The 23,522-nt window shown below is 42.3% G+C and overlaps 1 protein-coding gene across 5 annotated transcripts in view; it reads right to left on the minus strand.

Annotated features, from left to right (window-relative positions):
• The window catches only part of LOC143287550 (polyamine-transporting ATPase 13A3-like), a 188,200-nt gene extending 176,645 nt beyond the window's left edge, over nt 1–11,555 (minus strand). For all 5 annotated transcript variants that reach the window (XM_076595626.1, XM_076595625.1, XM_076595623.1 and 2 more), the window contains exon 1: nt 11,425–11,555. In XM_076595626.1, coding sequence (XP_076451741.1) covers nt 11,425–11,440 — 16 coding nt within the window. In that variant the 5' untranslated portion in view covers nt 11,441–11,555. The remainder of the gene's footprint in view (nt 1–11,424) is intronic.
• Between the last annotated feature and the right edge of the window lie 11,967 nt (nt 11,556–23,522).

A 23,522-nucleotide genomic window follows, 5' to 3' on the forward strand; every position in this document is an offset into this window, starting at 1 on the left:
AATCTTACTGTTCTTTACAACTTCTTGCTAAGTAATTTTATCAGTCCAATTGTTTTCATTACATAATTGCCCTACATACTTATTTTCTGTGAAACAGTTTAATTTACATCAAGAATAATAATGCTGGTGCTAAACATTTTCAAGTTCAGTGAATTTTCAAGAATACAATGATTTCACTTTAAAAAGTTAAATCTTTTTCTTTCTTTTATAGTTTGAATTTTCTTCTTGACTGGTACGACAATGTATTTTTACAATATACATACATTCAAAATGAACAAGTACAACTCACATCACTATACAGTTGCAGTCAAATCAGAATCTACAGATCACTAAAAACAAGTATTCCAACAGCAGCCTTTTTTATAGCTTAAAATCAAAACTACTCATGCCAACTTTCAGGCATAAAAGAAAATACATGGTGATCTCAGAAACTGAGCATATAAAAAGCCGACAGGTGACACAATGTATTGAATGTAACAACAAATTGAACAATGTCAGTAACACAAACACATCTGACCACAGGCAACAGGATTTATCCAACAGAAATCACCCCCCGATTTTTTTTTTTTTTTTAATGTATTAACCACCTTTCGCAGTGGGTATCCCAGCAGTGCAAAAGCCTGACACTAGATATCATGGATCTATTGATGAATGCTTCTCGCTCTTCCAACGAACACCACCACAAACCTGGGTCACCTGATGGTGTAAAAATGTGGATAACAGTCAGATACGAAGATACAAATACATCAGAAGATAGGGCAATTGAAGACCTGATCACATGACTGACCAGGAACGGAAATACAGGGAAGGAGGGGGGATGAGATCAGCTTTTCATCTGAAAAGAATTTATATTGTTTCGCCTTAGTTAGTGTGTCAGAAATCTGCAACATAAACTGAGAACACCTCTTTCTGATCTGCAACAACTTTTGTGGGGGCCTTATTGAACAGATGGCTGGATCGTTAGGCTGCAGTCAATAAGCTGGGCTGGGCCCTTTTTTTTTTTTACCTTGGGCTGGACTTTTTTTTTTCTTTTTTTTTTTTTTCCAAGTTTACCCTTACTCCCATAATCTTACCAGTGTGTTTGCAGGCTGTTGTCAGCATAGATCTATCAACAAAGGTTGTGTGTCTGAAATGTACAGCCAGAATAAATCACAAAAGCAGATGGTGCATCATTAATCTGTCACTGGATAAAAGAGAACAATAACATTCCTCAAGAAGAGATAGTGTGGTGTGTGTGTGTGTGTGTGGGTGTGTGTGTGTGTGTGTGTGTGTGTGTGTGTTGGATCTTCATTTTAACATCTATTCACTAGAAGTGTTATTAGACAAAAAGAAGAGAGGTAGTAGGTGAAAGAGAGGGAATGCTAGTGAATATTAGTGTAGGAAAGTGTTAATGTATGTTTTAGAGGAAATGAAAATATGTCTATTATCAGAAATAAAAAGTTTACAGAGATGGTGGTGTGCAATAATTGAGGTGTTATAGGAGGAAAATTAGGTGTATGCATATCAACAAGTATTAACTTACAACGATGTAAATATAAATAACGACATCAATCAAAATAAATCAAAGGAGGATACCAACTGAAATGGAGTTTAAAATTTCCGAAAACATTCTTTGCAACGAATAATCATCCAAAATCTTTTCACTGTGGCTAATGGAACATGGGTAGAAAAGTGATCAGTGTGTGTGTGTGTGTGTGTGTGTGTGCGTGCGTGCGTATGAGTGTCTGTGTGTTTTTTTGAAAAATATGTCTAATGACGCTGCATATATTTGTGTAACTTACTGTAAAATCTTTCTTATAATTTTTGTCATCTGATTATTTCTGTTCCTCCAAAACAAGTTTTGTCGTTTTTTTGTTTTTTTTAACAACCACAAAAATGGTTAAGGCATATGAAGATGGTAAGTCAGTCACAATCAGTGTCAGACAATACCGATTTGGTGGTTTAGAGTGCACGAGTCTCTGAAAAATGGTCAACAAAGTGGAAAACAAGTTGGAAGGATTCATTATAAATTCTTATTTTATATATATATATATATATATATATATATATATATATATATATATATATATATATATATAAAAGAAGGAAATTAACCAATTCAAAGAAGAATGTAAATTCACACTGTTCTCTAATTTGTGGAGAAACACTTCAACAGGCTGAAACAAATCAATGGTCTTTGTTTTGGGGGGAAAAAACAAAAAAACTACAAAATATTCATCACTATGAAGTATCATCTTAATCACATCACTATTTTATTCATCCATGTCATCTTGAAGTTGAAGCCAACAACACAGATGGCTTGAACTAACTGTAGCAATAAAGACATTGCTGATGACTGCTCAGCAAAATGAGGAATAATATAATCTGTTTAAAATCAAAAAGGACAGAAATACTAGTTTAGCTGAAACAGCATTTAACCATGGACAAATAATAATAACAATAATAAAATTTAAAAAGTCCTAACCAGATTCGAGCCCCGTGTGTTCGTGTGAGAAGAAACTGTCTTACTCATTACACTATCGTGGCTCCTTAACTGACGTTCTAAAATTTAATATTTGAACATACTTTTTTCAAGGGCGATAAATCAATTGCGGTATTCGCAGTGAGAACGCTGTTTAAATCATATTATTCTGGTGTATCTTGGGCATTCAAAAAATCTTTAAGGGCAATAAAAAATTCTTTTTAAGTCTGCGGTAAAGGAGACGTGGCTATCCCCGCAATCACACTGCAACATTTAGCCGTTTTCTCTAGATATAGATAGATTACAAGTTTAGTTACACCCGCCGGGAATGTAGTACGACACGGTCAATTCAATTTCTCTTTTATGTTCATTCTAGTTTTATAGTTTTAAAGTTGATATGAAAATTTAGTATTTTGTTAAACTAATAACATGTAGAGCCAAGTACAAGTACTTCTAAAAGTTGTATGAAGTGAAAAGGACTTCATTTTGAGAAAAGTCCAGACTGGAAATTTTTTCGTTTCATCGTGATCAATTCAAGGGTATTAACTCACATGGTTTACAATTTTTAACTGTGAATTCCGACTGATTCTGTGGATATTTTTATGGCAGTTTGGGGCATAATCCAGTAAGTGATGAGGCGTTCACAAATCTTTCTCTGAATAAATATTCAACGGTCTCCTTCTCCAACTTTCCATCACATGTTATCGTGTACTGTCCATTGAATATAGGACTGAACGGGCAGGTCAACAACTTGAAACAAAATGGCGTCGTTCACGTTCGCGAAGAATATGAGCACGCGCTTTGAATGTGTATAAATATGTGTACGCAACTGATTTTTGCCCATGACCTTCAGGGCTCAGCCAATAGATCTGTAAAGTCCACTCGTCGTATTGATTTTAGTATTTTCCAAAAAAGACCACTTGGGCGAATGAACATAGTGAAAACCCTGTACACTGAGAGTAAAACACACAAGCTTTTTATGCATTGAGTATAATTTCAAAATGTAATGTTTAAGATGAGAAAGATCAGTTTAAAGCAAATTAAGTCCCCTAGCATTAATTACAGATTAATTTCCCTTTTTTACTACCTGCACCAAAACATTTGCAAAATAAATAAAATTTCCATGCTTAGCAAAAGAAGTTCCTGTTTGAACAAAAAATGATAACAATGACTGCTCTTGTTGTTGTGTCAGAATACCAGATCAAAGTGCCAAGTTTAGAGAGTATAAATATAACAGTAAATGCAGTTTGCATATAATTTGGCTTTTTTTTCTTTCTTTTTTTTTGTGCCCATCCCAGAGGTGCAATATTGTTTTAAACAAGATGACTGGAAAGAAATGAATTTTTCCTATTTTTATGCCTAATTTGGTGTCAACTGACAAAGTATTTGCAGAGAAAATGTCAATGTTAAAGTTTACCACAGACACACACACACAGACAACCGAACACCCAGTTAAAACATAGACTCACTTTGTTTACACAAGTAAGTCAAACAGGACATTTGGTACACCCAATCTAATGATACAAAAGTCCTGGGCGTTTACAATAATAAAAAAAAAAAAAATGAAATGACACGTGCATACTAAAAACACAAATAACCCACATGCACAAATCATCCTGTTCCAACTCCATCCCACAAACCCACACCCACTCCACACAAAAATGTAGACACACACACACACACACGCATGTGCATGCACATCCCAATTGTTCAAGGCATATGAACATGTGTACATTTAGAAATAGTAAGAATAATAAAAGTTTTTTAAAAATTAACTTGATTAAAACATAAAAGTGAAGACAAGGAGTAATAATTTAATTTACTGATTTGAATGGCTGGAAATAAATGAGTCTTCAACGGTTTTGAAAGATGGGCAAGAAACAGCATGATGGACAGGAAACGGGAGTGAGTTCCAACTTCCATGCAGAAGAAGCTTGGAAAGAGAAAGTGCATTTTCCATATGATATGGTTTTGTAGGAGGGAATTTTTAAGAGATGGTCATTACCTGATGACCGGAGCTGGAGAGTAATGGAGAAGCTCAGAAAAGTAAGCAGACATGCCAATCATAAATTTATAGCACAGGAGAGAGAGTTTGTAATCTATTCTTTTCTCAAAAGGTAGCCAGTGGAGGGAGTGAAGGAGAGGAGTAATATGAGCAGATCTGGGAGAGCAGAAGATAAGCCGTGCAGCATGGTTTTGGATTCTCTGAAGTCTGGATAACAAGTAGCTGGGGTATCCAGCTAGCAAAGAATTACAGTAGTCAAGCCTAGACAGGACCAGGGAACAGACAAGGGGTCTTGTTACATCCTGAGACAGAAAGCGCTGAGTAGAGCTTATTCTACTAACTCGAGGTAACATATCTGACAGATGGAGGAAATCTGCTGTCCAAAAGATAGTCTGGTCTAAGTAAACACCAATTTTTGAAGTTGGAACATTGCACCCATTTGCTTGGGGAAGTGAAACAGAATATGGCAAATGTTTAGGAGCAAGAAAAATCATTTCTGTTTTTTAATCATTCAACTGTAATTTGTTGCTTGTCATCCACGATTTTATGTCAGCTATACATTTTTGAGTACAGGTAATAATCTCAGAAAGATGAGAGATTGGACCAGACTTGTAAATTTAGTTATCATCCAAAAAACTGTGATGTGAGAGCTTCAAAATTTCACCATGTTTCTCCTCTCCTTCACTCTCTCCACTGGTTGCCTGTTTCAGATCGAATAGACTATACTGATGGAGTCTCCCGTCGGACCGATGGATGAGTAGGCAGGCAGGCTTATCTGTCAGTGTGTGTCCTCATATGGGAGAAGAGGCTGATTCTGGATGTGCAGCACTTCCCACTGGTGTTGCAAGGGAAAACGTCTCCAGAAGTTGAGCCCTGCTCCCTTCGCTCACGCTTCTCCTTACTGGCCAGCGTTCTCTTGTTTTCAAATGTCTTTATGCAACTAGAGCACAGCATCCTCCAGCAAGAGCGGTCAAGGGCATCAGTTTCCCAGGAAGTGATGTCTATGTCACAGGCTTTGAGGTTTGTCTTCAAGGTGTCCTTGAAGTGCTTGCAGGGTCTTCCAAGTTCGCGGTGGCCTTCCTTCAGCTGGCCATACAAAAGCATCTTTGGGATCCTGCTGTCTGTCATGCAGACGTGTCCTGTCCAGCGTAGTTGGCACTGGATCAGCAGGCTTTCGATGCTGGGCAGGCCACTCCTCTCTAGGACCTGGAGGATGGAGACCCTGTCTTGCCACTTTATGCCGAGGATCTTTCGTAGGCATCTCTGGTGAAACTGCTCAAGTTGCTGAATGTGACGGCGATACATCGTCCATGTTTCACAGCAGTACAACAAGGTGGTCAACACAACAGCTCTGTAGGTTTTGATTTTGGTGCTAAGCCTAATGCCTTTGTTGTTCCACAGCCTGTTGTTGAGTCAGCCAAAGGCAGAGCTGGTCTCGGCGATGCGCCGCGTCACTTCTGCTTCAAGGGCTCCGTTGCTGCATAGGGTGCTGCCAAGGTAGCAAAACTTGTTGACTGACTTGATCTCTGTGTCATCGATCTTGATTGCAGGTGGGGGGGAGGCACTGGCGTTCTGTGAGCTAGTGTGTGCAGCAAGTGCGCAGTCATCAGTGAAGAGGAACTCTCTCAACAGTGCCTCAAACACCCTGGACCTGGCGTGGAGTCACTGCAAGTTAAAAAGTTTGCCATCTGTGCGAAACTGAATGTAGATGCTCTGGTCACAGTCTTGGAAGGCGTCAATCAGCATGGCAGAGAAGAGAATGGAGAACAGTGTGGGTGCCAGGACACAGCCCTGCTTCACTCCATTTACCACAGGGAGCGGATCCGACATGTCAGTATTTTCCTGTACTCTCACCTGCATGCCATCATGGAATGACGCAATCAGCTGGATTATGTTCTCTGGGCAGCAGCCATTAGACTATAACTATATAAGCTATCCACTCGGACTTTTTCTGCAGTCAACAAATCTGGCCTTATCTTTCTGAACTCCTCCATATCTATACCCCTGTTTCGCCAGCTCCATTCTTCCTCTGATACACAACTTCTCAGGAGACCTCACATCAGAAGTAAGACCAACGGACTCAGGTCATTTTCTTTTCAGTCACCAAAGATGTGGAACAAGCTCCCTGATAACCTCCATCGTTCTGACTCCCTCGCCTCTTTCAAATCTGGTCTCAAAACTCACCTCTTCCCTCAGCAATAAGTTTAGTTGTAAGCAATGTAACAGGTCCACTTCTTTGCATGTGGTGTGCTTGACTATGTGTGTATACATATGTGACACAGCACATGAAAACCCGGCTCACGTCACACCCAGCTATTCTTAGCTATGCACAAAAACATCTTATTAGGGTCAAAATAATGAAAATTAAGATTATTAAGATTTTTACAAATTTCACATCTTTGAAGTCTTATCTTTGCTGACGGTAAGTATTCTAGCATAAAACTGCCAGAAACTGTAGTATTCTTTAACCTTTAGCATGCCAACGGAAACAAAAAGCGCCAAGCGATAACACTCTAGCAACCAGCAGCGACAATTGACGACCAGCTTAGAATGTTCAAATTCCGTGCTGGTGTTATACAATTTCCAACAGCCTTGACCCCCAATTAGTCATGCGCCCATTTTCAGAACAAAGCTTCAGCCATTTGCTTTCCATCTGGTTGATTCTGCTGGAGTTTTCTCAGGTTTTTAAAGAGGTTTTTTTAGTTAATTTTGGACCGGAGTCAAATGGCACATTCACAGTTTCAGGAAATTTTAGAATTCTTCCTCGATAATGATTCTGGCAATGAATTTGAACGTTTTTTTGCCAGAACATTTTCGACAAATGGATGATCATGGTGATGTGAATGTCGGGATCTTGGACAGTTCAATAATGTTGATGAAAACCGCTTTCCGAGTGGATATTTTCATGACTGGCCAGTTGGGTTTTCGGAAATTGCAGCTGCAGCGATAATCCACGAATGTTTATCAGATACAGATTAATTTTTTTTTCTTTTTACCACCAATGTGGTTGATCTACTTGTTACAGAAACAAACAGATAATAAAATATGCAGGACAGGAGAAACAAAAAATGCCCAGCGTATATTGTGTTTGCATTTGGCTTGATATCGACCCGGCTTAAATTAAAGTTTTTCAGTGTCTTCTCCTTTTGACTGGCCTTACAAAACAATCATTTTATGATCCATTGATTGAAATGCCATGGTTCCGAATTGTCATGTCTGAGTACTACCAAACCCATGCTTCAAGAATAAAGTATGAAAAAAAATGCACCTCCCCGCTCAAAATTTTACACTGATACAGTTGCTGTTTGTTGTGAAGTTTTGATATAATTTCATTTTATTTTTACCACTCATACACACACACACACACACACACACACACATATATATATATATATATATATATATATATATATTTACTAAATTATAAAGCCTGTAAACTATATCCACATGGTCTTCAAAGGAAATTTTCTACTGCCCGAGTCTGCACTAGTTGGGTCACGGTTAAGTATGTGTAATTAAATGGGTTTTTTGTTTTTTTTTATCTTAACCACAAACAAAATTTCACATAAATGCTATTGTTCAAATGGAAGTTACATGTGTTTGTATGCTGGTACTTTACATGCTCAAAGCCATTCACAGAAAATAAACTGGCTGCAGAGGAAACAGTGCTGGAAAAAATCTGAAGGTTAATCACTTAATGTTTTCTGGTGCATGTGCTGTAGGCACTGCTGCACACATCTGTCACATAAGTTGCAATGTTCAGTACATCTGACTCCAGGCTTTTCTGACATGATGTCAGCCAATGATGTGGCGATACACTTAATGACTGCAAAATACTGAGTTAGTAAATGTTATTTTGATCTGGGATCTAAAGAGTTAAAAGACAAAGTTCAAAATATTCATCAGCATTCCCAGATCTAAAGATTTAAAAGACAAAGTTCAAAATATTCATCAGCATTATGAGAAATATTTTTTGTTCAGATGCAAATGCGGCCTTTGTCTCTAATATGAACATTCACTGTCACTTTTGACTCTGCTTTCTCCTGGCATGACATCACTCCTCCACTCACCATTCTTGACTTTCTTTGAGTACAGAGAGAAAATATGAATTTCCCGTGCTTTTTCCATTAATATATATATATATATATATATTACTTAATTCTAAATCTTTTGAGTTGACACCAAATATACATGTACAAGATAATTCTTGTTCTAAAGTTACAGGCAGGCAAAAGTATGTTTTTTTCATTAGCCAATTTCCCTATTTGTACTTTTTGGGGCAAACTTTGAAAAATGACAGAAAAAAACTGACAGACAGATCAGTTGTGGTTTTTGTATGTTAATCTGCTATTTTTCAACTTTCTGAAAGTACATAAATGTCAAAAATAATAAATTCTGACTTTAGCTGAGTTTTTGCATGCTGCATCACATATACTCAATATGTCATTATGTGTATACGTACACACACACATGCATGTGTATGAATGTGTATTTGTGTGTATTTGTATAGATCTATCTTTGATTGCGCAAACACACATATATGTGTGTGTGTTTGTGTGCAGCGTCTGTGCATGTGTGTTTATGTGTGCATATGTGGAGACTGAGAGGGCAGCTGCTGTACATATGATATATACATATACAAATGTATGTATGCATTGTGTGTGTGTTTGTGTGTGTGTGTGTGTGTAGTTTGTTAGTCACATTTTGTAGTGTGTCCATAACACTGAAAATTGTGTTATGTAAACAAATGTGTTTTGTAATCAATAAAAGCACCTGGAGCAGATTTCTGGATAGTGTGCAATATATATATATATAAGTATCCATTATTATTATTAATATTATCATTATCATCAATATCCACCATCCAGAAAGCTCGGTATGTCTGCTTTCATTATCTGCAGGCACTGCGATTGACGAAGGGCTTGAGTTTGAAGAACATGGCAGAGAAAAAGTGGAAAAAGCTAATCAAATGTTTGCAGTCATCAGAAGGGCATTCCACCACTTAAACAAGAAGAGATTCCTGCCACAATATAAATCGCTAGTGAGATCACACCTTGACTATGCAAGTTCCGTCTGGTACCCTATAAGCACAAAATTAGTAGAGCAGATCAAAAGTTCAGAGGCATGCTACAAAGCAAATTCCAGAGTTTAAAGACCGATCTTATGCCCAACGACTAAAGAACTTAAGAAGCTGAAGTTACCAACACTTAGCTACTGTAGGTTAAGAGGAAACATAATTGAAATACATAAGATCATTACAGGAATTTATGACAAGGATGTGTGTGTCTTCATCAAACTCTGGAAGGAAGTGACATATAGGAACCAGGGGACATTCCATGAAAATTTACACAATGCGAACGATGAGGAAGAACTCATCTGCACTGAGAACTGTCAACATTTGGCACAGCCTTCAGTTAATTTCAAGAACAGGCTCAACAATCTGGAATCTGGAACCATAAGTTGCAGGAACCTTTGCAGACTATCGTCACAATGGGTAATGGGAGTGCATGGCTTGATTACAGATTAGTCTATGAATCTATCTATTTTTGTTTTAAGCTCAAATTGTCCTCATCTATATTTTAATTAAAATTTATTTACGCAACTAAATATAAGTTGGGGGGGTTGATTTACTCCTGGTAGCCAGGCAGTCAAGGGTGCTCTGCCCAATGCTGCAGAAAATGTGGCGATGGAGCATGCCTGTACAACCTCCTCCTCCAGTTTGTTCCAGTCTGCTACTGTCCTGACAAAGAATGAGCATTTATACTGCTCTGAACTTGCCTGGGAATTTTGTATAGCCACGGCTGTTGTTGTGCACATGTCTGGCAATGATGTTGGTTGACACATCGTCTGTTTAAGTCTTCATTTTGATCTTCCTCTTGGTTTTGTCTGCAGGGGTCAGGAATTCCTCAGGTGATGAGCTGGAACCTGGCCTTCTGTCACTTTAAAGAGTGTGACAAGCCTTTGTTGCTTCCTTCGCTCTTATTGTGTGGGCAAACCTAGCTCCTGGAGCATCCGGGTGACACATCATAGGTCTTGTGACTTATAATCCCTTTTTATGAAGTACGCTGCCCGTCTCTGCACTCGCTCAAGTCTGTTCTGATCTTTTTGCCAAGTATGGGTCCCAAACAGTGGCTCCGTAGTCCAGGACAGATCGAACGAGCGAAATGTAGGCTTATGGAATCCGAGCGTGGAGATTGCCTTCTTGCAGATGTTTGTGATATGTGTGGACCATTTTAAGTCTGCAGAAATCTGTATTTCCAGGTTGGGATTTTGATCCACATGTTGGAGGATTCCCCCATTAACTGATTAAGTTTGTAGTAGAAGGACGAGCGGTATTAAGTTTGTTGTAGAAGGACGAGCAGTGTTTGGTTGGAAGAACATAACATTTTTTGGCATTAAACCTCATTCCCCATTCTCCAGCCCATTCTTCGAACTTGGCATGGTCTTCTTGGAGTGAAATGTGGTCCTGGAACTGGTGTATTTCTCGGTACAGTATGCAATCGTCGGCAAACAGTCGTACTTTGGAATTTGTCCCCAAAACCTCGGGCAAATTCTGGTCGGACCAAGAAATTATGTTTGAAGATTTTAAGGCAAAATTACAGATAACCGGGAGTGGCGCATACAAGCAGCCAGAACTTGGAGAAGAGTCCGATGACGAGGAATCCTTGGGACGTGTAATCGGGTTGTGTAAACTTTCTTCTAGTCGTTTGCCTGCCAGTATTTTTGTTGTTGAGTATTTCCCCCGTAGCCAAAAACCACCTTGCAAATAGGAAGCACAAGCCAAAATAATGTCCAACACTGAAGAGATTAATCGACAAAAATTCAACGCAAACAAGACAAAAACAAAACACGGAACATCAAAGTGAATAACTTCAGGTCATATGAACACACCGATATGATATATCATGATGTGTTTATCTCTTCATGCTGTCGTTCTTCTGGAGAAAAAAAAGGGTACCTGTATGGTGATTCATATTTGTCGCTGTAAAGACGAAATCGCATCCTGTTTCACAACATCTGTAATAGTTGGTCGACGGTCTGGTACACTGTACAAGTAATCATGTGTTGAGACACCCGATGTGTTGTCAATGCTGTTCTCAACATTGTAGTGCCTCCCTAAGTAATGAGCTGATTTGTTTTACATTTAGAATAAAAACAATGGAAATATATCCACACTCTGTACATACACGGTGGGATCCGAATCAAAATATTTTCTTTATAACGAAGAAAATAGTCACCTTTGTTGTCAACAGACATATCAAACATATCTTGTTCTTCTAGAACGAAAACAGAATGGGGAGGAAAAATGACTATTTTAAGAGCCAAACTGTCAAGGGACACCACCTTCCTGTACTCTTCATCCCCAGGGAATAGTTACTTCTCTTAGCAAAACGCATAAGTTACCTTGGAATGTTCAACACGCGCAATAACATGGATTTGATAACAACAATAACGCAAACAAAACACCGATTTAAAAACAAAACAAAACATTTATTGCAAACAGAACTACAGGAATCAAAAGATTAAGAATTACGCAAAATAAAACATAGCAATATCAGCAACGACAGAAAAATAAAACAGAATAACATAATACAAAATATCCCCGCAAAGAAATTAAGTTGTGGCCGCAGTGTAAATCACTTAAAACATTGTATGAAAATTACAGTCATTCAATATATTAAAGCCTGAATTTGGACTTAAAGTAGATCCCAAATACAATGGTCACAATCGCACACATGCAATAATCACGGTAGACTAACAAAATGCTAAAACTGATGTTAGCCGGCTTAGATTGAACCACACACTTACAATAGACACAGCGATACAAATGCAATAATCACAGTTAAAGGCATACAATATCATGCTATAATTAAACATACAGATCATAAAATGTGCTGTTCAATGTTATGTTCAAAGTGAAATGTCACACACATATATATACATTGGCTTACTTTCTATGGAATCACACAACTAATTATTAGTCACTATTAATGTTTAACAGTTGATTTGACCTTGGAACAAAGCTGTGTTTCATTCTGTTTGTTTTTAGTTTAGGGACATCGAAGCGTTTGCTGGAAGGAGGAAAGTTGATCAGTACTGGTTTGCCAGAGTATGGCAGAGTATGCACATGGCTTTCTTTCCGTCGCACTCTGACATTCCGAGTTGTAAGGAACACTTAAACTCCTCTGTCTCACACCCACAAACGTGTTGTATACATTCGCAGTCCTATTTAAACTTGTTTTTTCTTGTTCTTTACAGCAAGACCCACATATTAGCATATAACAAGAACAACTTCGTTAAAACAGATTCAATCAAGCATATCAGAATCCGGCTGAAGAACTGAGAGTGATAACTCTGATGTTTTTTTTAGTTTCCACAGACAATCGATACGAGACTTGCATTGTGTGTGTGTGTGTGTGTGTGTGTGTGAGAGAGAGAGAGAGAGAGAGAGCAGTCATTTGTATATCATTATCAGTAGTCTGAACAGTACGGGTGACATTACCGTCGATCTGTACTTTGGAGAGCACCAGTGGAAGCGGAAGTACTTGTCGTGTGTGTGTGTGTGTGTGTTTGTGTGTGTGTGTGTGTGCCGTGTGTGAGCCAGCGCAGTCGTTGAATAGTACGGGTGACAGGACAGTGTACCTTGGAGAGCACCAGTGGAAGTACTTGTCTTCACAGGAGACAGGACTTGTTGAAAAAGGACCAACTGGACCTACGGCAGATATATAGAGAAAAAGAGAGTGTGTGATTGAGTGTGTGCACTCATATCGATCTGTATCTGTGTGTGCTCGCGCCACTGAGCTGAATGAGGAGTGGCAACCGCGGTAATATAAACAGGCGGTCGAGCGCGGCAGCCGGTCAGTCGATCTCCATCTTGCTGGAGGCTGGCAGCGTATATTTCACTGCTGGACAGTAGTACTGAGATTATAGACATTTTCAGCAAAATATTTAATCGTTGTTTGGCAATTCATCTTTTATTTTTTGACATCACTCTCTCTCTCATGGTCTTGACCATAATAATAATAGTAATGATAACGACTAATAATAATGATAGTTATAATATTAATAATGTTGATAATGATAATGCCAACAATTGATGATGATGATAATAGCAGTAATAATAATGATGATGATGATGATAATAATAATAATTATAATAATAATGATAATTAAAGCAACAAATAGTTGTCTCAGACAGCATCAGTACCAGTATCAGTAGCTCAAGGAGGCGTCACTGCGTTCGGCCGGACAAATCTATACATGATATGCTACACCACACTCGATTATGATCTGCCGCGCCACTGAAACAGACGCCTGACCAGCAGCGTAATACAACGCGCTTAGTCAGGCCTTGTAAAAAAAAAAAAAAAAGAAGTATATTAATATAAAAAATTAGATATAATAATAAGAATAATAGTAAAATAATGATAATGAAACTAGAAAAAAACAGAAATGAAAACAATAAAAACAAAAAAACAAAACGATAATGATAAATAAGGATGAAATAAAATGAAATGAATAAATAAATGAATAAATGATTAATTTAAAAATAAAATAAAATAGATAAATAAGTAAGATTTTTTTTAAATCAAAATAATTATATATATATATATATATATATATATATATATATATACAACTTTGTCTTTGACAAACTTCATCAATTTGCTTATGAGTAACCATATATATATATAAAAATTTTAAACCAAAAAAAAAAAAAAAAAAAAAGACTTTGCATCGAATTTTTTTCCCCATGGGATGCATTCAGGCTGTCGTTTGGACAATTTATTATCATACTCGCACTCCGGCGCTCTCTCTCTCTCTCGGTCGCTCGCTCTGTCGCTCGCACACATTCACACGCAAACAAACACACGGCACACACACACACACACACACACACACACACACACACACACACCACACGTACCACACTGTGTACACCAACACACATAACACACACACACACACACACACACACACACACACACACACAGACTCTCAGTCTCTCTCTCTCTCCCCTTGTCCACACACACGCAAGAACTAAGCACACACAGCGCACCGTGACCGAGACCTCTGTCCTCCCCTTCTCACATGACACAACAAAAATCACCACGCATCTCACTCTACTGACCCACCCCCGCCCCAACCCACCGTGACCACTGAGGTAAGTAAGCCTGTATAAATAGTATGGTCGTGTTTGCAAAACTGGTTCGCCCAGTAGGCCTAATGTTTCAAATGTCTTGCGCGGTGGGTAACACCCATGTGTGTGCGTCTGTCACTCACATAAAAAGTGGAATTCGATATGTTACTGTGAGTGAGGGTGTGTGTGTGTGTGTGTGTGTGTGTGTGTGTGTGTGTGTGTGTGTGTGCCACTGACGGTGTGTGTGTGTGTGTGTGTGTGTGAGCCGTATGTATGTATGTTTGTGTGTGCGTGCGGCGCGCGTGCCGATGATGCGTGCGTGCGTGCGTGTGTGTGTGTGTGTGTGTGTGTGTGTGTGTGTGTGTGAGTGTGTGTGTGAGTGTGTGTCTGACTGAGTGTTTGGGCCGCGTGCCGTTTGTGTGTCTGTGTTTTTATGTGCATATGTGCGCTCGCGCACGTAGGTCAGTGTCTGTGTTTGAGAACACACATTGATAATATTGATAATATGCTCATGCTTATGTCAGTTTTATTGTGTCCTACAAACCTTAAGGTTTTATGACAATAAAATATTCTATTCTATTCTACTGATGATTCTGTTCAGTTCACACACACACACACACACACACACACACACACACACACACAGAGAGAGAGAGAGAGAGAGAGAGAGAGAGAGAGAGAGAGAGAGAGCGTGTGTAGCCCGGTTATCAAATACACTTTTGTTCGTCAATCAAAACATACAATAAAATAAAATGAATAAGTCAGACAGAAAGCTTTTCATCATTATATATATATATATATATATATATATATATATATATATATATATATATATATATATATATGTATATATATATATATATATCATTGTAGCAAATCGTACACTTAAGTCGACAAATGTTGCACATCAATTGTCACGTGACCGGTCGAGGTTGAGGACCACCTACAACCCGACAGGCCCCGCGCAATCTAATAAAAGAAAATTTAAGAAAAAATGGGTCTCCGGATCCTCGCACGCTCAATTAAATGCAGCCAACACCAAGAATTTGTACACAATACCACACTTTATTCACTCACTCACACGGATATACTGACAACCAAAACAGCAGTGGGGCCTAACTATTTCCCTTAATACCCCCTCCACTCCCCAAACTTACTAACCCGCTAATTCAAATTGCCACATCATAAGTGGGAATGAGGGAAAAATAAATGAGTAAATCACATTCGCTCGAACACGTACACTCACCCCTCTTATGCACTGCTCTCACACATACACACGCATCCTCTACCGTCCATGTACGACTCGCATTAGTTCCGAACACACAGGTCCTTGTCACAAACAACGCACGATGCAGGCGACCACTGGGAGTTCTAGTCTTTCTGTAGACAGGTGGGGTGTAAAGCGGCAGTTGTATACGTTGGGGACACCCCTGTGACAGTCTCAGGGTATCACGGGTGCAGGGAAGGATGTGGATGTCCAGGACAATGGCGGACCACTCTTCAGAGCTGTAAAAAGACTCGAGTGAAGAGTCAAGCAAAAATTAAAAAAAACAACAACAAAAAACAGTACATGTGCTAAAGCAGACACACAGAGGGGTTTCGCACACACTCACATGTACAGCTGAACGCCTTAATACAACCGTTAAAAAAACAAAAACAAAAAACAATAACAGAATGTGTGCACACAGATATCCATAAATCAGAATCCACAAGGATTAGCAGGGGCACACTGCACTGAAATTAAAGTATGTATCTCAAAATGCAATAATAACAACAACACCAAAACCTGAAATATATGTCAACGGTCACTCCCTGTCTATAGAAAAATAAAAACAAAACTAGCATTCTTCACCATTCTAACCTGACTCACCTCAAGAGCTCGTGAAAAAAAATAATACGGGAGATTAAATCCCTGGAACTAGGACGTAATTCCAGACCTCCTGGTCGGACATGGACCCAGGAAATGTAGTGGCACTGGAGGCCCCAAACCCGAACTGAATCGGTAAAAAACAACCCCTCACTCCAAAACGAATGGAGCAGGAACAGTGACTAGTGCGGCGTTGACGACCGTTGGTCCCTCTCTTCTTCCGGTCCCACAATTCCTTGCTGCGATGCATGCTTCCATTTCCGCCCCAGTACCCCACAACAAAATCGTCGGACAACAGGTTCGTGTTTAGAGCCAAGTCGAAGTGAAACTCTTGGCTGTCGGCGCGAAGCCCGCAAAACACACTGTTCTTCCCCAGTTGATCTGACCCGTCGAGGTAAATCCCGTATGAATTGTCCTTATCAAACTTGTAGTTGAGCTAAACAACCGGCAGATATGCATGCACGAAAAAACAACAACAACATCAACCTGAGCTGACTAGAGGGAGGGAAGGAGCACACGCTCATTCGCGCGTACACACGCACGTGCACGCACGCATAGAAATAAAGAAAGAAAGAAGGGAACAAGAAAAACAAAACAAAGCAAACAGCGAAAATCATGACGTATTCGAGGGGTCAAGTTGACCCAAATTCCTTCTTTCTTTTTTTTTTTTTTCAACGCTACACTGTCGCACGCGACAGTTTCCCCCCTCCTTAAAAGTGTCGATCTCAAATCTGAGATTCACACTTACAGCCATGCACGGTTGACATGCTTCGTCAATTACTTGAATTGTAAAATAATTATGTGAAACAAAACACAAGAAATGGTAAACGCTGTGCACCGTCCCCGCTCAACAGACCAACGGATCAAGCGTTCCAACCATCCGCTAGGGCTAAATCTGCATCGCATGGGGAAACAGTGGGACAGGGCCAACACACCGGTCAACCCCGGTGCAGCGACTCGGCATGAGTCAAACCTTCAGTTACTGCCCAGTTCTACTCAGGTAGTCTGCCCCCAAGTTGTTGACACCCTTGATGTGTCTGAAGGTGAAGCTGTGAGACTGGAGCTCCACAGCCCAGCCCATGAGACGTCGACTGACGGGACGGATACGGTGCAGATACTTGAGAGGATGATGGTCGCTCTCAAGCACAAAATGCCTTCCATACAGGTAGGGATAGAACTTCCGTATACCCCAAACCACTGCCAGTGCCTCCTGCTCTATGGTGTGGTACCGCTGTTCAGCTCCACTGAGCTTCTTGCTGGCGAAAGCTATGGGTTGTAGTCCTTCACCGTGATCCTGAAGAAGCACGGCCCCAAGGCCCAACCCTGAGGCGTCTGTCCGTAGCACAAATGTTTTGCTAGGGTCGGGAAGGACCAGCACTGGGGGGTTGATGAGTGCTTCTTTTAACTTGTCAAAGGCTTTCTGGCACTCATCCGACCACAGAACTTTGTTGGGCTCACTGCCCTTGGTCTTGTTGGTCAGAGGTAGGGCTGTTTCTGAGAACTTAGGCACGAAACGCCTGTAATAGCCAGCCAGTCCAAGGAAGGCACGCAGCTCCTTCTTTGTGGCAGGAGGGTGTGCTTCCCGGATTTTTGCTACCTTGTCCTGTTCTGGGTGCAGCTGACCACCCTGGAGGTGGTGTCCAAGAAAGCTGATTTCCGGACAGCCAAGCTGGCACTTAGTAGGTCTCGCCGACAGCTGTACCTCCTGTAGGCGGCAGAGTATCTGCTGCAGAACTTCGGTGTGACGATCCCAAGTACCGGTGGCCAGCAGCAGATCATCCATAAAGTTATGGGCATCATCTAACTGCAGTGGTCCCAGAACTCTTCGCATGATGCGACTAAAAATCGCACCGGCCGTTTTCAGCCCGAACGGCATCACCAGCCACTGAAACTGACCCTGTGGCGTCGTGAATGCGGTCTTGGGTCGGTCACTCTCTTTCATGGGTATCTGCCAATACCCTTTAGCTAAGTCGAGTTTAGAAAAGTACTTGGCATGGCTCAGCTTTGCAAAAATCTGGTTGACATCGGGCAACGGTTCTGCATCAAAGCGTAGTACCCGGTTGAGACGGCGAAAGTCCACACAGAAGCGAACCTTCCCGTCTTTCTTTTTGACTAGTACGATGGGTGCAGAGTAAGGTGACGTGGCAGGCTCGATCACTCCCATCTTCAGCATGGATTGGACCTCCTCTCTGATTACGTCATACTGTGAGTGGGGCAGTGGGTACTGGCGGACTCGTACTGGTGTAATGTCCTCCAGAACCAGTTCACACTCCCCCACGGTGCACCTGAGGGGAAGGTCGGTGAGAACGCCACTAGCACTCTGACAGATATCCATGATTTCCTGCTTCTGTGAAGAAGTGAGGTTTGTGTGGACAGAGACATCTTTCCATGTCTCTTCTGCTTGCAAGGGTAGAAGTGGAATCCCCTGTGAGCTGAAAGAGCCTGTGTGGTCATCTTCTGTTTCTTCTATGACCACTGGGGCTACAGCTGCGGAACACTCCTCTCTCCGGGTGTACCGCTTCAGTAGATTGGCATGATAGAGTCGTGGGGTTCCTTTGACCGCAATACGGTAATCCCAGTCGCCCACCCGCTCTATCACCCTGTAGGGGCCCTGCCAAGCAATTTGGAGCTTGTTCTTTTTCTCTGGTAAGAGCAGCAAGACTTCGTCTCCTACCTCGAACCATCGCTCACGGGCTTTTTTTATCATACTGTCGCTTGTACTTGGTGGCTGCTTGCTGCAGGTTCTCTCGTGCCAGCCTGCAGGTCTCTTCCAGCCGATTGCGCAGATCCACCACATACTCTACCTCCGTGAGGGTTTCTGGAGGCGATGACGCTTCCTTGGTCCACAGCTGGCGCAAAAGAGCCATGGGCCCCCTGACCGTGCGGCCATACAGAAGCTCAAAGGGAGAAAACCGCAGGGACTCCTGTGGCACTTCCCTGAACGAAAACAGGACGGCTGGAATGAACAGATCCCAATCCTTGGGCTTCTCAATACAGAGGCGTTGGATCATTTTCTTCAGGGTGGCGTTGAAACGCTCGACAAGACCGTTTGCCTGTGCATGGTACGGAGTCGTAGTTCTGCCATGGATCCCCAACAACCGGTTTACCTGAGCCATCACGTCACTTGTGAACTGGGTACCTCTGTCTGTGAGTACCTCCGAGGGTACTCCCACTCGGGTCCACATTTGCCACAGTGCGTCTGCAACTGTGACAGAATCGATTCCCTTCAACGCAACGGCTTCTGGGTAACGTGTGGCGTAATCAACGACCATCAGAATGTAACGATTGCCCCGCGCAGAGGCTGGAGTGATTGGACCTACGAGGTCCACTCCCACTTTCTGGAAGGGTTCTGACACAAGAGGGACAGTACCTAATGGCACACGCTGGTTCTTGCCACGCGGAGAAGTACGCTGACAGACGTCACACGACCGACAGTACTGGCGGACGTCCTTGCACATGCCAGGCCAGTAGAAGTGTTGCCACACTCGCTCTTGTGTCCGCCGAACTCCCAAATGCCCTGCCATGGGTATGTCATGCCCTAGGGAGAGAACGGTGCGTCTGAGGCCCAGAGGTACCACCAGTTGCTTGAGGTGCTCCCCGTTCTTGTGGAACACACGGAACAAGAGACCGTCATGCATTGTGTAAGATGCCTTCCCCTCCCGTTCTGTGTTGATATTGGGCGTTGTCGCTTGTCTCAGTTGCTGCAGGGTGTGGTCTCTGGCCTGAAGACGACGGACGGTCTCCCTATCCGTGTGGAGAGCTACTGCGTCTGTCACCGGTCCCTGAGTAGGCTGTAAGACGGGCGCCTGATCCCTTGCCATCGCTCGTGTGGTTACTGCTGCCAGCACCTCCCTGGGTAGCTGCGTCGACACCCCCTGTCGTGTGCCGTCTGCGAAAAGCACGTTGTTACCAATGAGCAGTGTATATGCAGGATTCCGGAGTGCCACAGCCCACACAGCTCCTTTAAAGTACGGTGTAGCAACCTGTACCTTAACATAAGGACGGACAGCGTTGAAGGACTTTTCAACTCCAGTCACCTGACATGTTCCTCCTTTCTCGGCGTCAGGAGGTACCACACTCTCGTCAACGAAAGTGCATGTAGCGCCAGAGTCTCGAATAGAATCGACTATCCGATCCTCTACGAGGCTGAGAAACACAGAACAGGTAGGCCCCATTCCTCCTTAGTCACCTTGTTGTTCAGCGCTGAACACAGGTACAGTTGCTAAAGCGCAACTCTCGTGTGTGTGGCTGACTGCCGCTTGTTGCCTCCGGTCTCTCTTTAACTTTGGACAGTCGCGTTTGTAATGTCCCCCATCGCCACAATAAAAACACTGATTGCCCCCCTTACCCGGTGCAGTGGCCGACTTAGGGGCAGACGCCATGCTGCCACGAGGCGGAACAACTGAATACGGTGATTGTTCAGCCAACGGATGCTGAGAATAGCTTAGGTTCCCACGCTTCGGCATGGGCGAAGACTTGAGTCCCCCACCTAGAGAACCTGCACTGGTCTTGAAGACCCTGATTCCCCTTCTAGCTTCCGCAAAGCGTTCGGCCCTCTCTATGACTTCCTGGAACGTTCTAAGGCCTTCATCCCTGATACACACAGCCAGGTCGTCTGTCACAGTGCTGAGAAGCTGCTCAATGAGAATCAAGTCCCTCAGTGCCATTCCGGACATGGTTTCCCAGTGCTCGAGCGTGCGCTTAAGACGAATCCCAAACTGGATGAAGGACTCACTTCCGGCTTTGCGTATCTCCCTAAACTTTTTACGGTAAGCTTCAGGGGATATCCTGAACTGACGGCGAAGCGCCGCTTTCAGATCAGTATAAGAACTCTCCGGAGGTAAGTTGTTAAATGCCTCCCGGGCCTTTCCTGTCAAGGAACTAATCAAGTAAAGTGATCGAGTCTCTTCTGCCATGTTATAGGAGTCAGCGACTGCTTCGAAATGATCTAAAAAATCGTCAACATCGTCGCCTGGGCGTAACTCAGGAAGAGTCAGCCTTGGAGGGGCGAAAGTGGGCAGTCTCGCTGCCGGGGACTCCTCTCGGCTAGGCCGCTGAGCAAGGCTTTGAGCCAAAAGCTCAAATCTCTCTCGCTCTAACTGCCGGAGCTCCATCTCCTCCTGTCGACGCATCTCCTCCTTCCTCTCCTCTTCCTGTCGACGTATCTCTTCTTTCCTCTCCTCATCTTGTCGACGCATCTCCTCCTTTCTCTCCAAATACAGAATGAGGGATGTAACGTCGCCCCCCACCATGGAGGTATTATCATGCGTGTTAGGTTCTGAAACCCGTGAGGTCATAACCCCAGGAGTGCCAGTGACGTACCCAGTGCCTGAGGTAGTTATCTGAGAACGTACCTGTGAAGGACTGGGGAACCTTGGGCCTGTAAAAGCTCCCCCAGGAGTGGTGACATTTGTCCAAACCACTGTGGAAGTGACTGGAGGGGTGTTATACTGTGCCTCCATCATCTCCTTGATCCACTTAGGGGACTGCCGAGAAATTCCCGAGCCAGGGCCCAGAGTTTTCAGAAAGGGAGAACCCTCCCCGACACCGACCACTTCTTTCTTGCCTGAGACCGCAGCTGACCTTGTAACCGGTCCTTGGGATGGATCTTTTCCCATGACATACTTGGAAGCCATCGTAACGGACCCTGACACTATGCACAAACAAAACCAGGGGATTATGAAGAAGTTAAACACGGAAATGCTGAGTTACCACTACGAATAGCTATCACCCCTTGTGTTCTTCAAAAACTGTTTATGAGGAGCAGTCAGTGTAGATACAGGGTACCCTCCGTGGAATAGACACCCTAAACCCCAGTGAGTGGAAGAAAAAAAATACTGTTAACTTCCCACTCTAGCTTCCCACATATAATAAAACAAAACATTGCCAGTTACAAAATAAATAAATAACCTGGATAATACAAACTACTTAGTGAAAGCTGCGAGCGGCGATCGGGAAGCGGAAGATCCCGGACGAGCCCCCAAAAATTGTCACGTGACCGGTCGAGGTTGAGGACCACCTACAACCCGACAGGCCCCGCGCAATCTAATAAAAGAAAATTTAAGAAAAAATGGGTCTCCGGATCCTCGCACGCTCAATTAAATGCAGCCAACACCAAGAATTTGTACACAATACCACACTTTATTCACTCACTCACACGGATATACTGACAACCAAAACAGCAGTGGGGCCTAACTATTTCCCTTAATACCCCCTCCACTCCCCAAACTTACTAACCCGCTAATTCAAATTGCCACATCATAAGTGGGAATGAGGGAAAAATAAATGAGTAAATCACATTCGCTCGAACACGTACACTCACCCCTCTTATGCACTGCTCTCACACATACACACGCATCCTCTACCGTCCATGTACGACTCGCATTAGTTCCGAACACACAGGTCCTTGTCACAAACAACGCACGATGCAGGCGACCACTGGGAGTTCTAGTCTTTCTGTAGACAGGTGGGGTGTAAAGCGGCAGTTGTATACGTTGGGGACACCCCTGTGACAGTCTCAGGGTATCACGGGTGCAGGGAAGGATGTGGATGTCCAGGACAATGGCGGACCACTCTTCAGAGCTGTAAAAAGACTCGAGTGAAGAGTCAAGCAAAAATTAAAAAAAACAACAACAAAAAACAGTACATGTGCTAAAGCAGACACACAGAGGGGTTTCGCACACACTCACATGTACAGCTGAACGCCTTAATACAACCGTTAAAAAAAACACAAAAAAAAACAATAACAGAATGTGTGCACACAGATATCCATAAATCAGAATCCACAAGGATTAGCAGGGGCACACTGCACTGAAATTAAAGTATGTATCTCAAAATGCAATAATAACAACAACACCAAAACCTGAAATATATGTCAACGGTCACTCCCTGTCTATAGAAAAATAAAAACAAAACTAGCATTCTTCACCATTCTAACCTGACTCACCTCAAGAGCTCGTGAAAAAAAATAATACGGGAGATTAAATCCCTGGAACTAGGACGTAATTCCAGACCTCCTGGTCGGACATGGACCCAGGAAATGTAGTGG

This window comes from Babylonia areolata, chromosome 11 (genome assembly GCF_041734735.1).
Source record: "Babylonia areolata isolate BAREFJ2019XMU chromosome 11, ASM4173473v1, whole genome shotgun sequence".
NCBI lineage: Eukaryota > Metazoa > Mollusca > Gastropoda > Neogastropoda > Buccinidae > Babylonia > Babylonia areolata.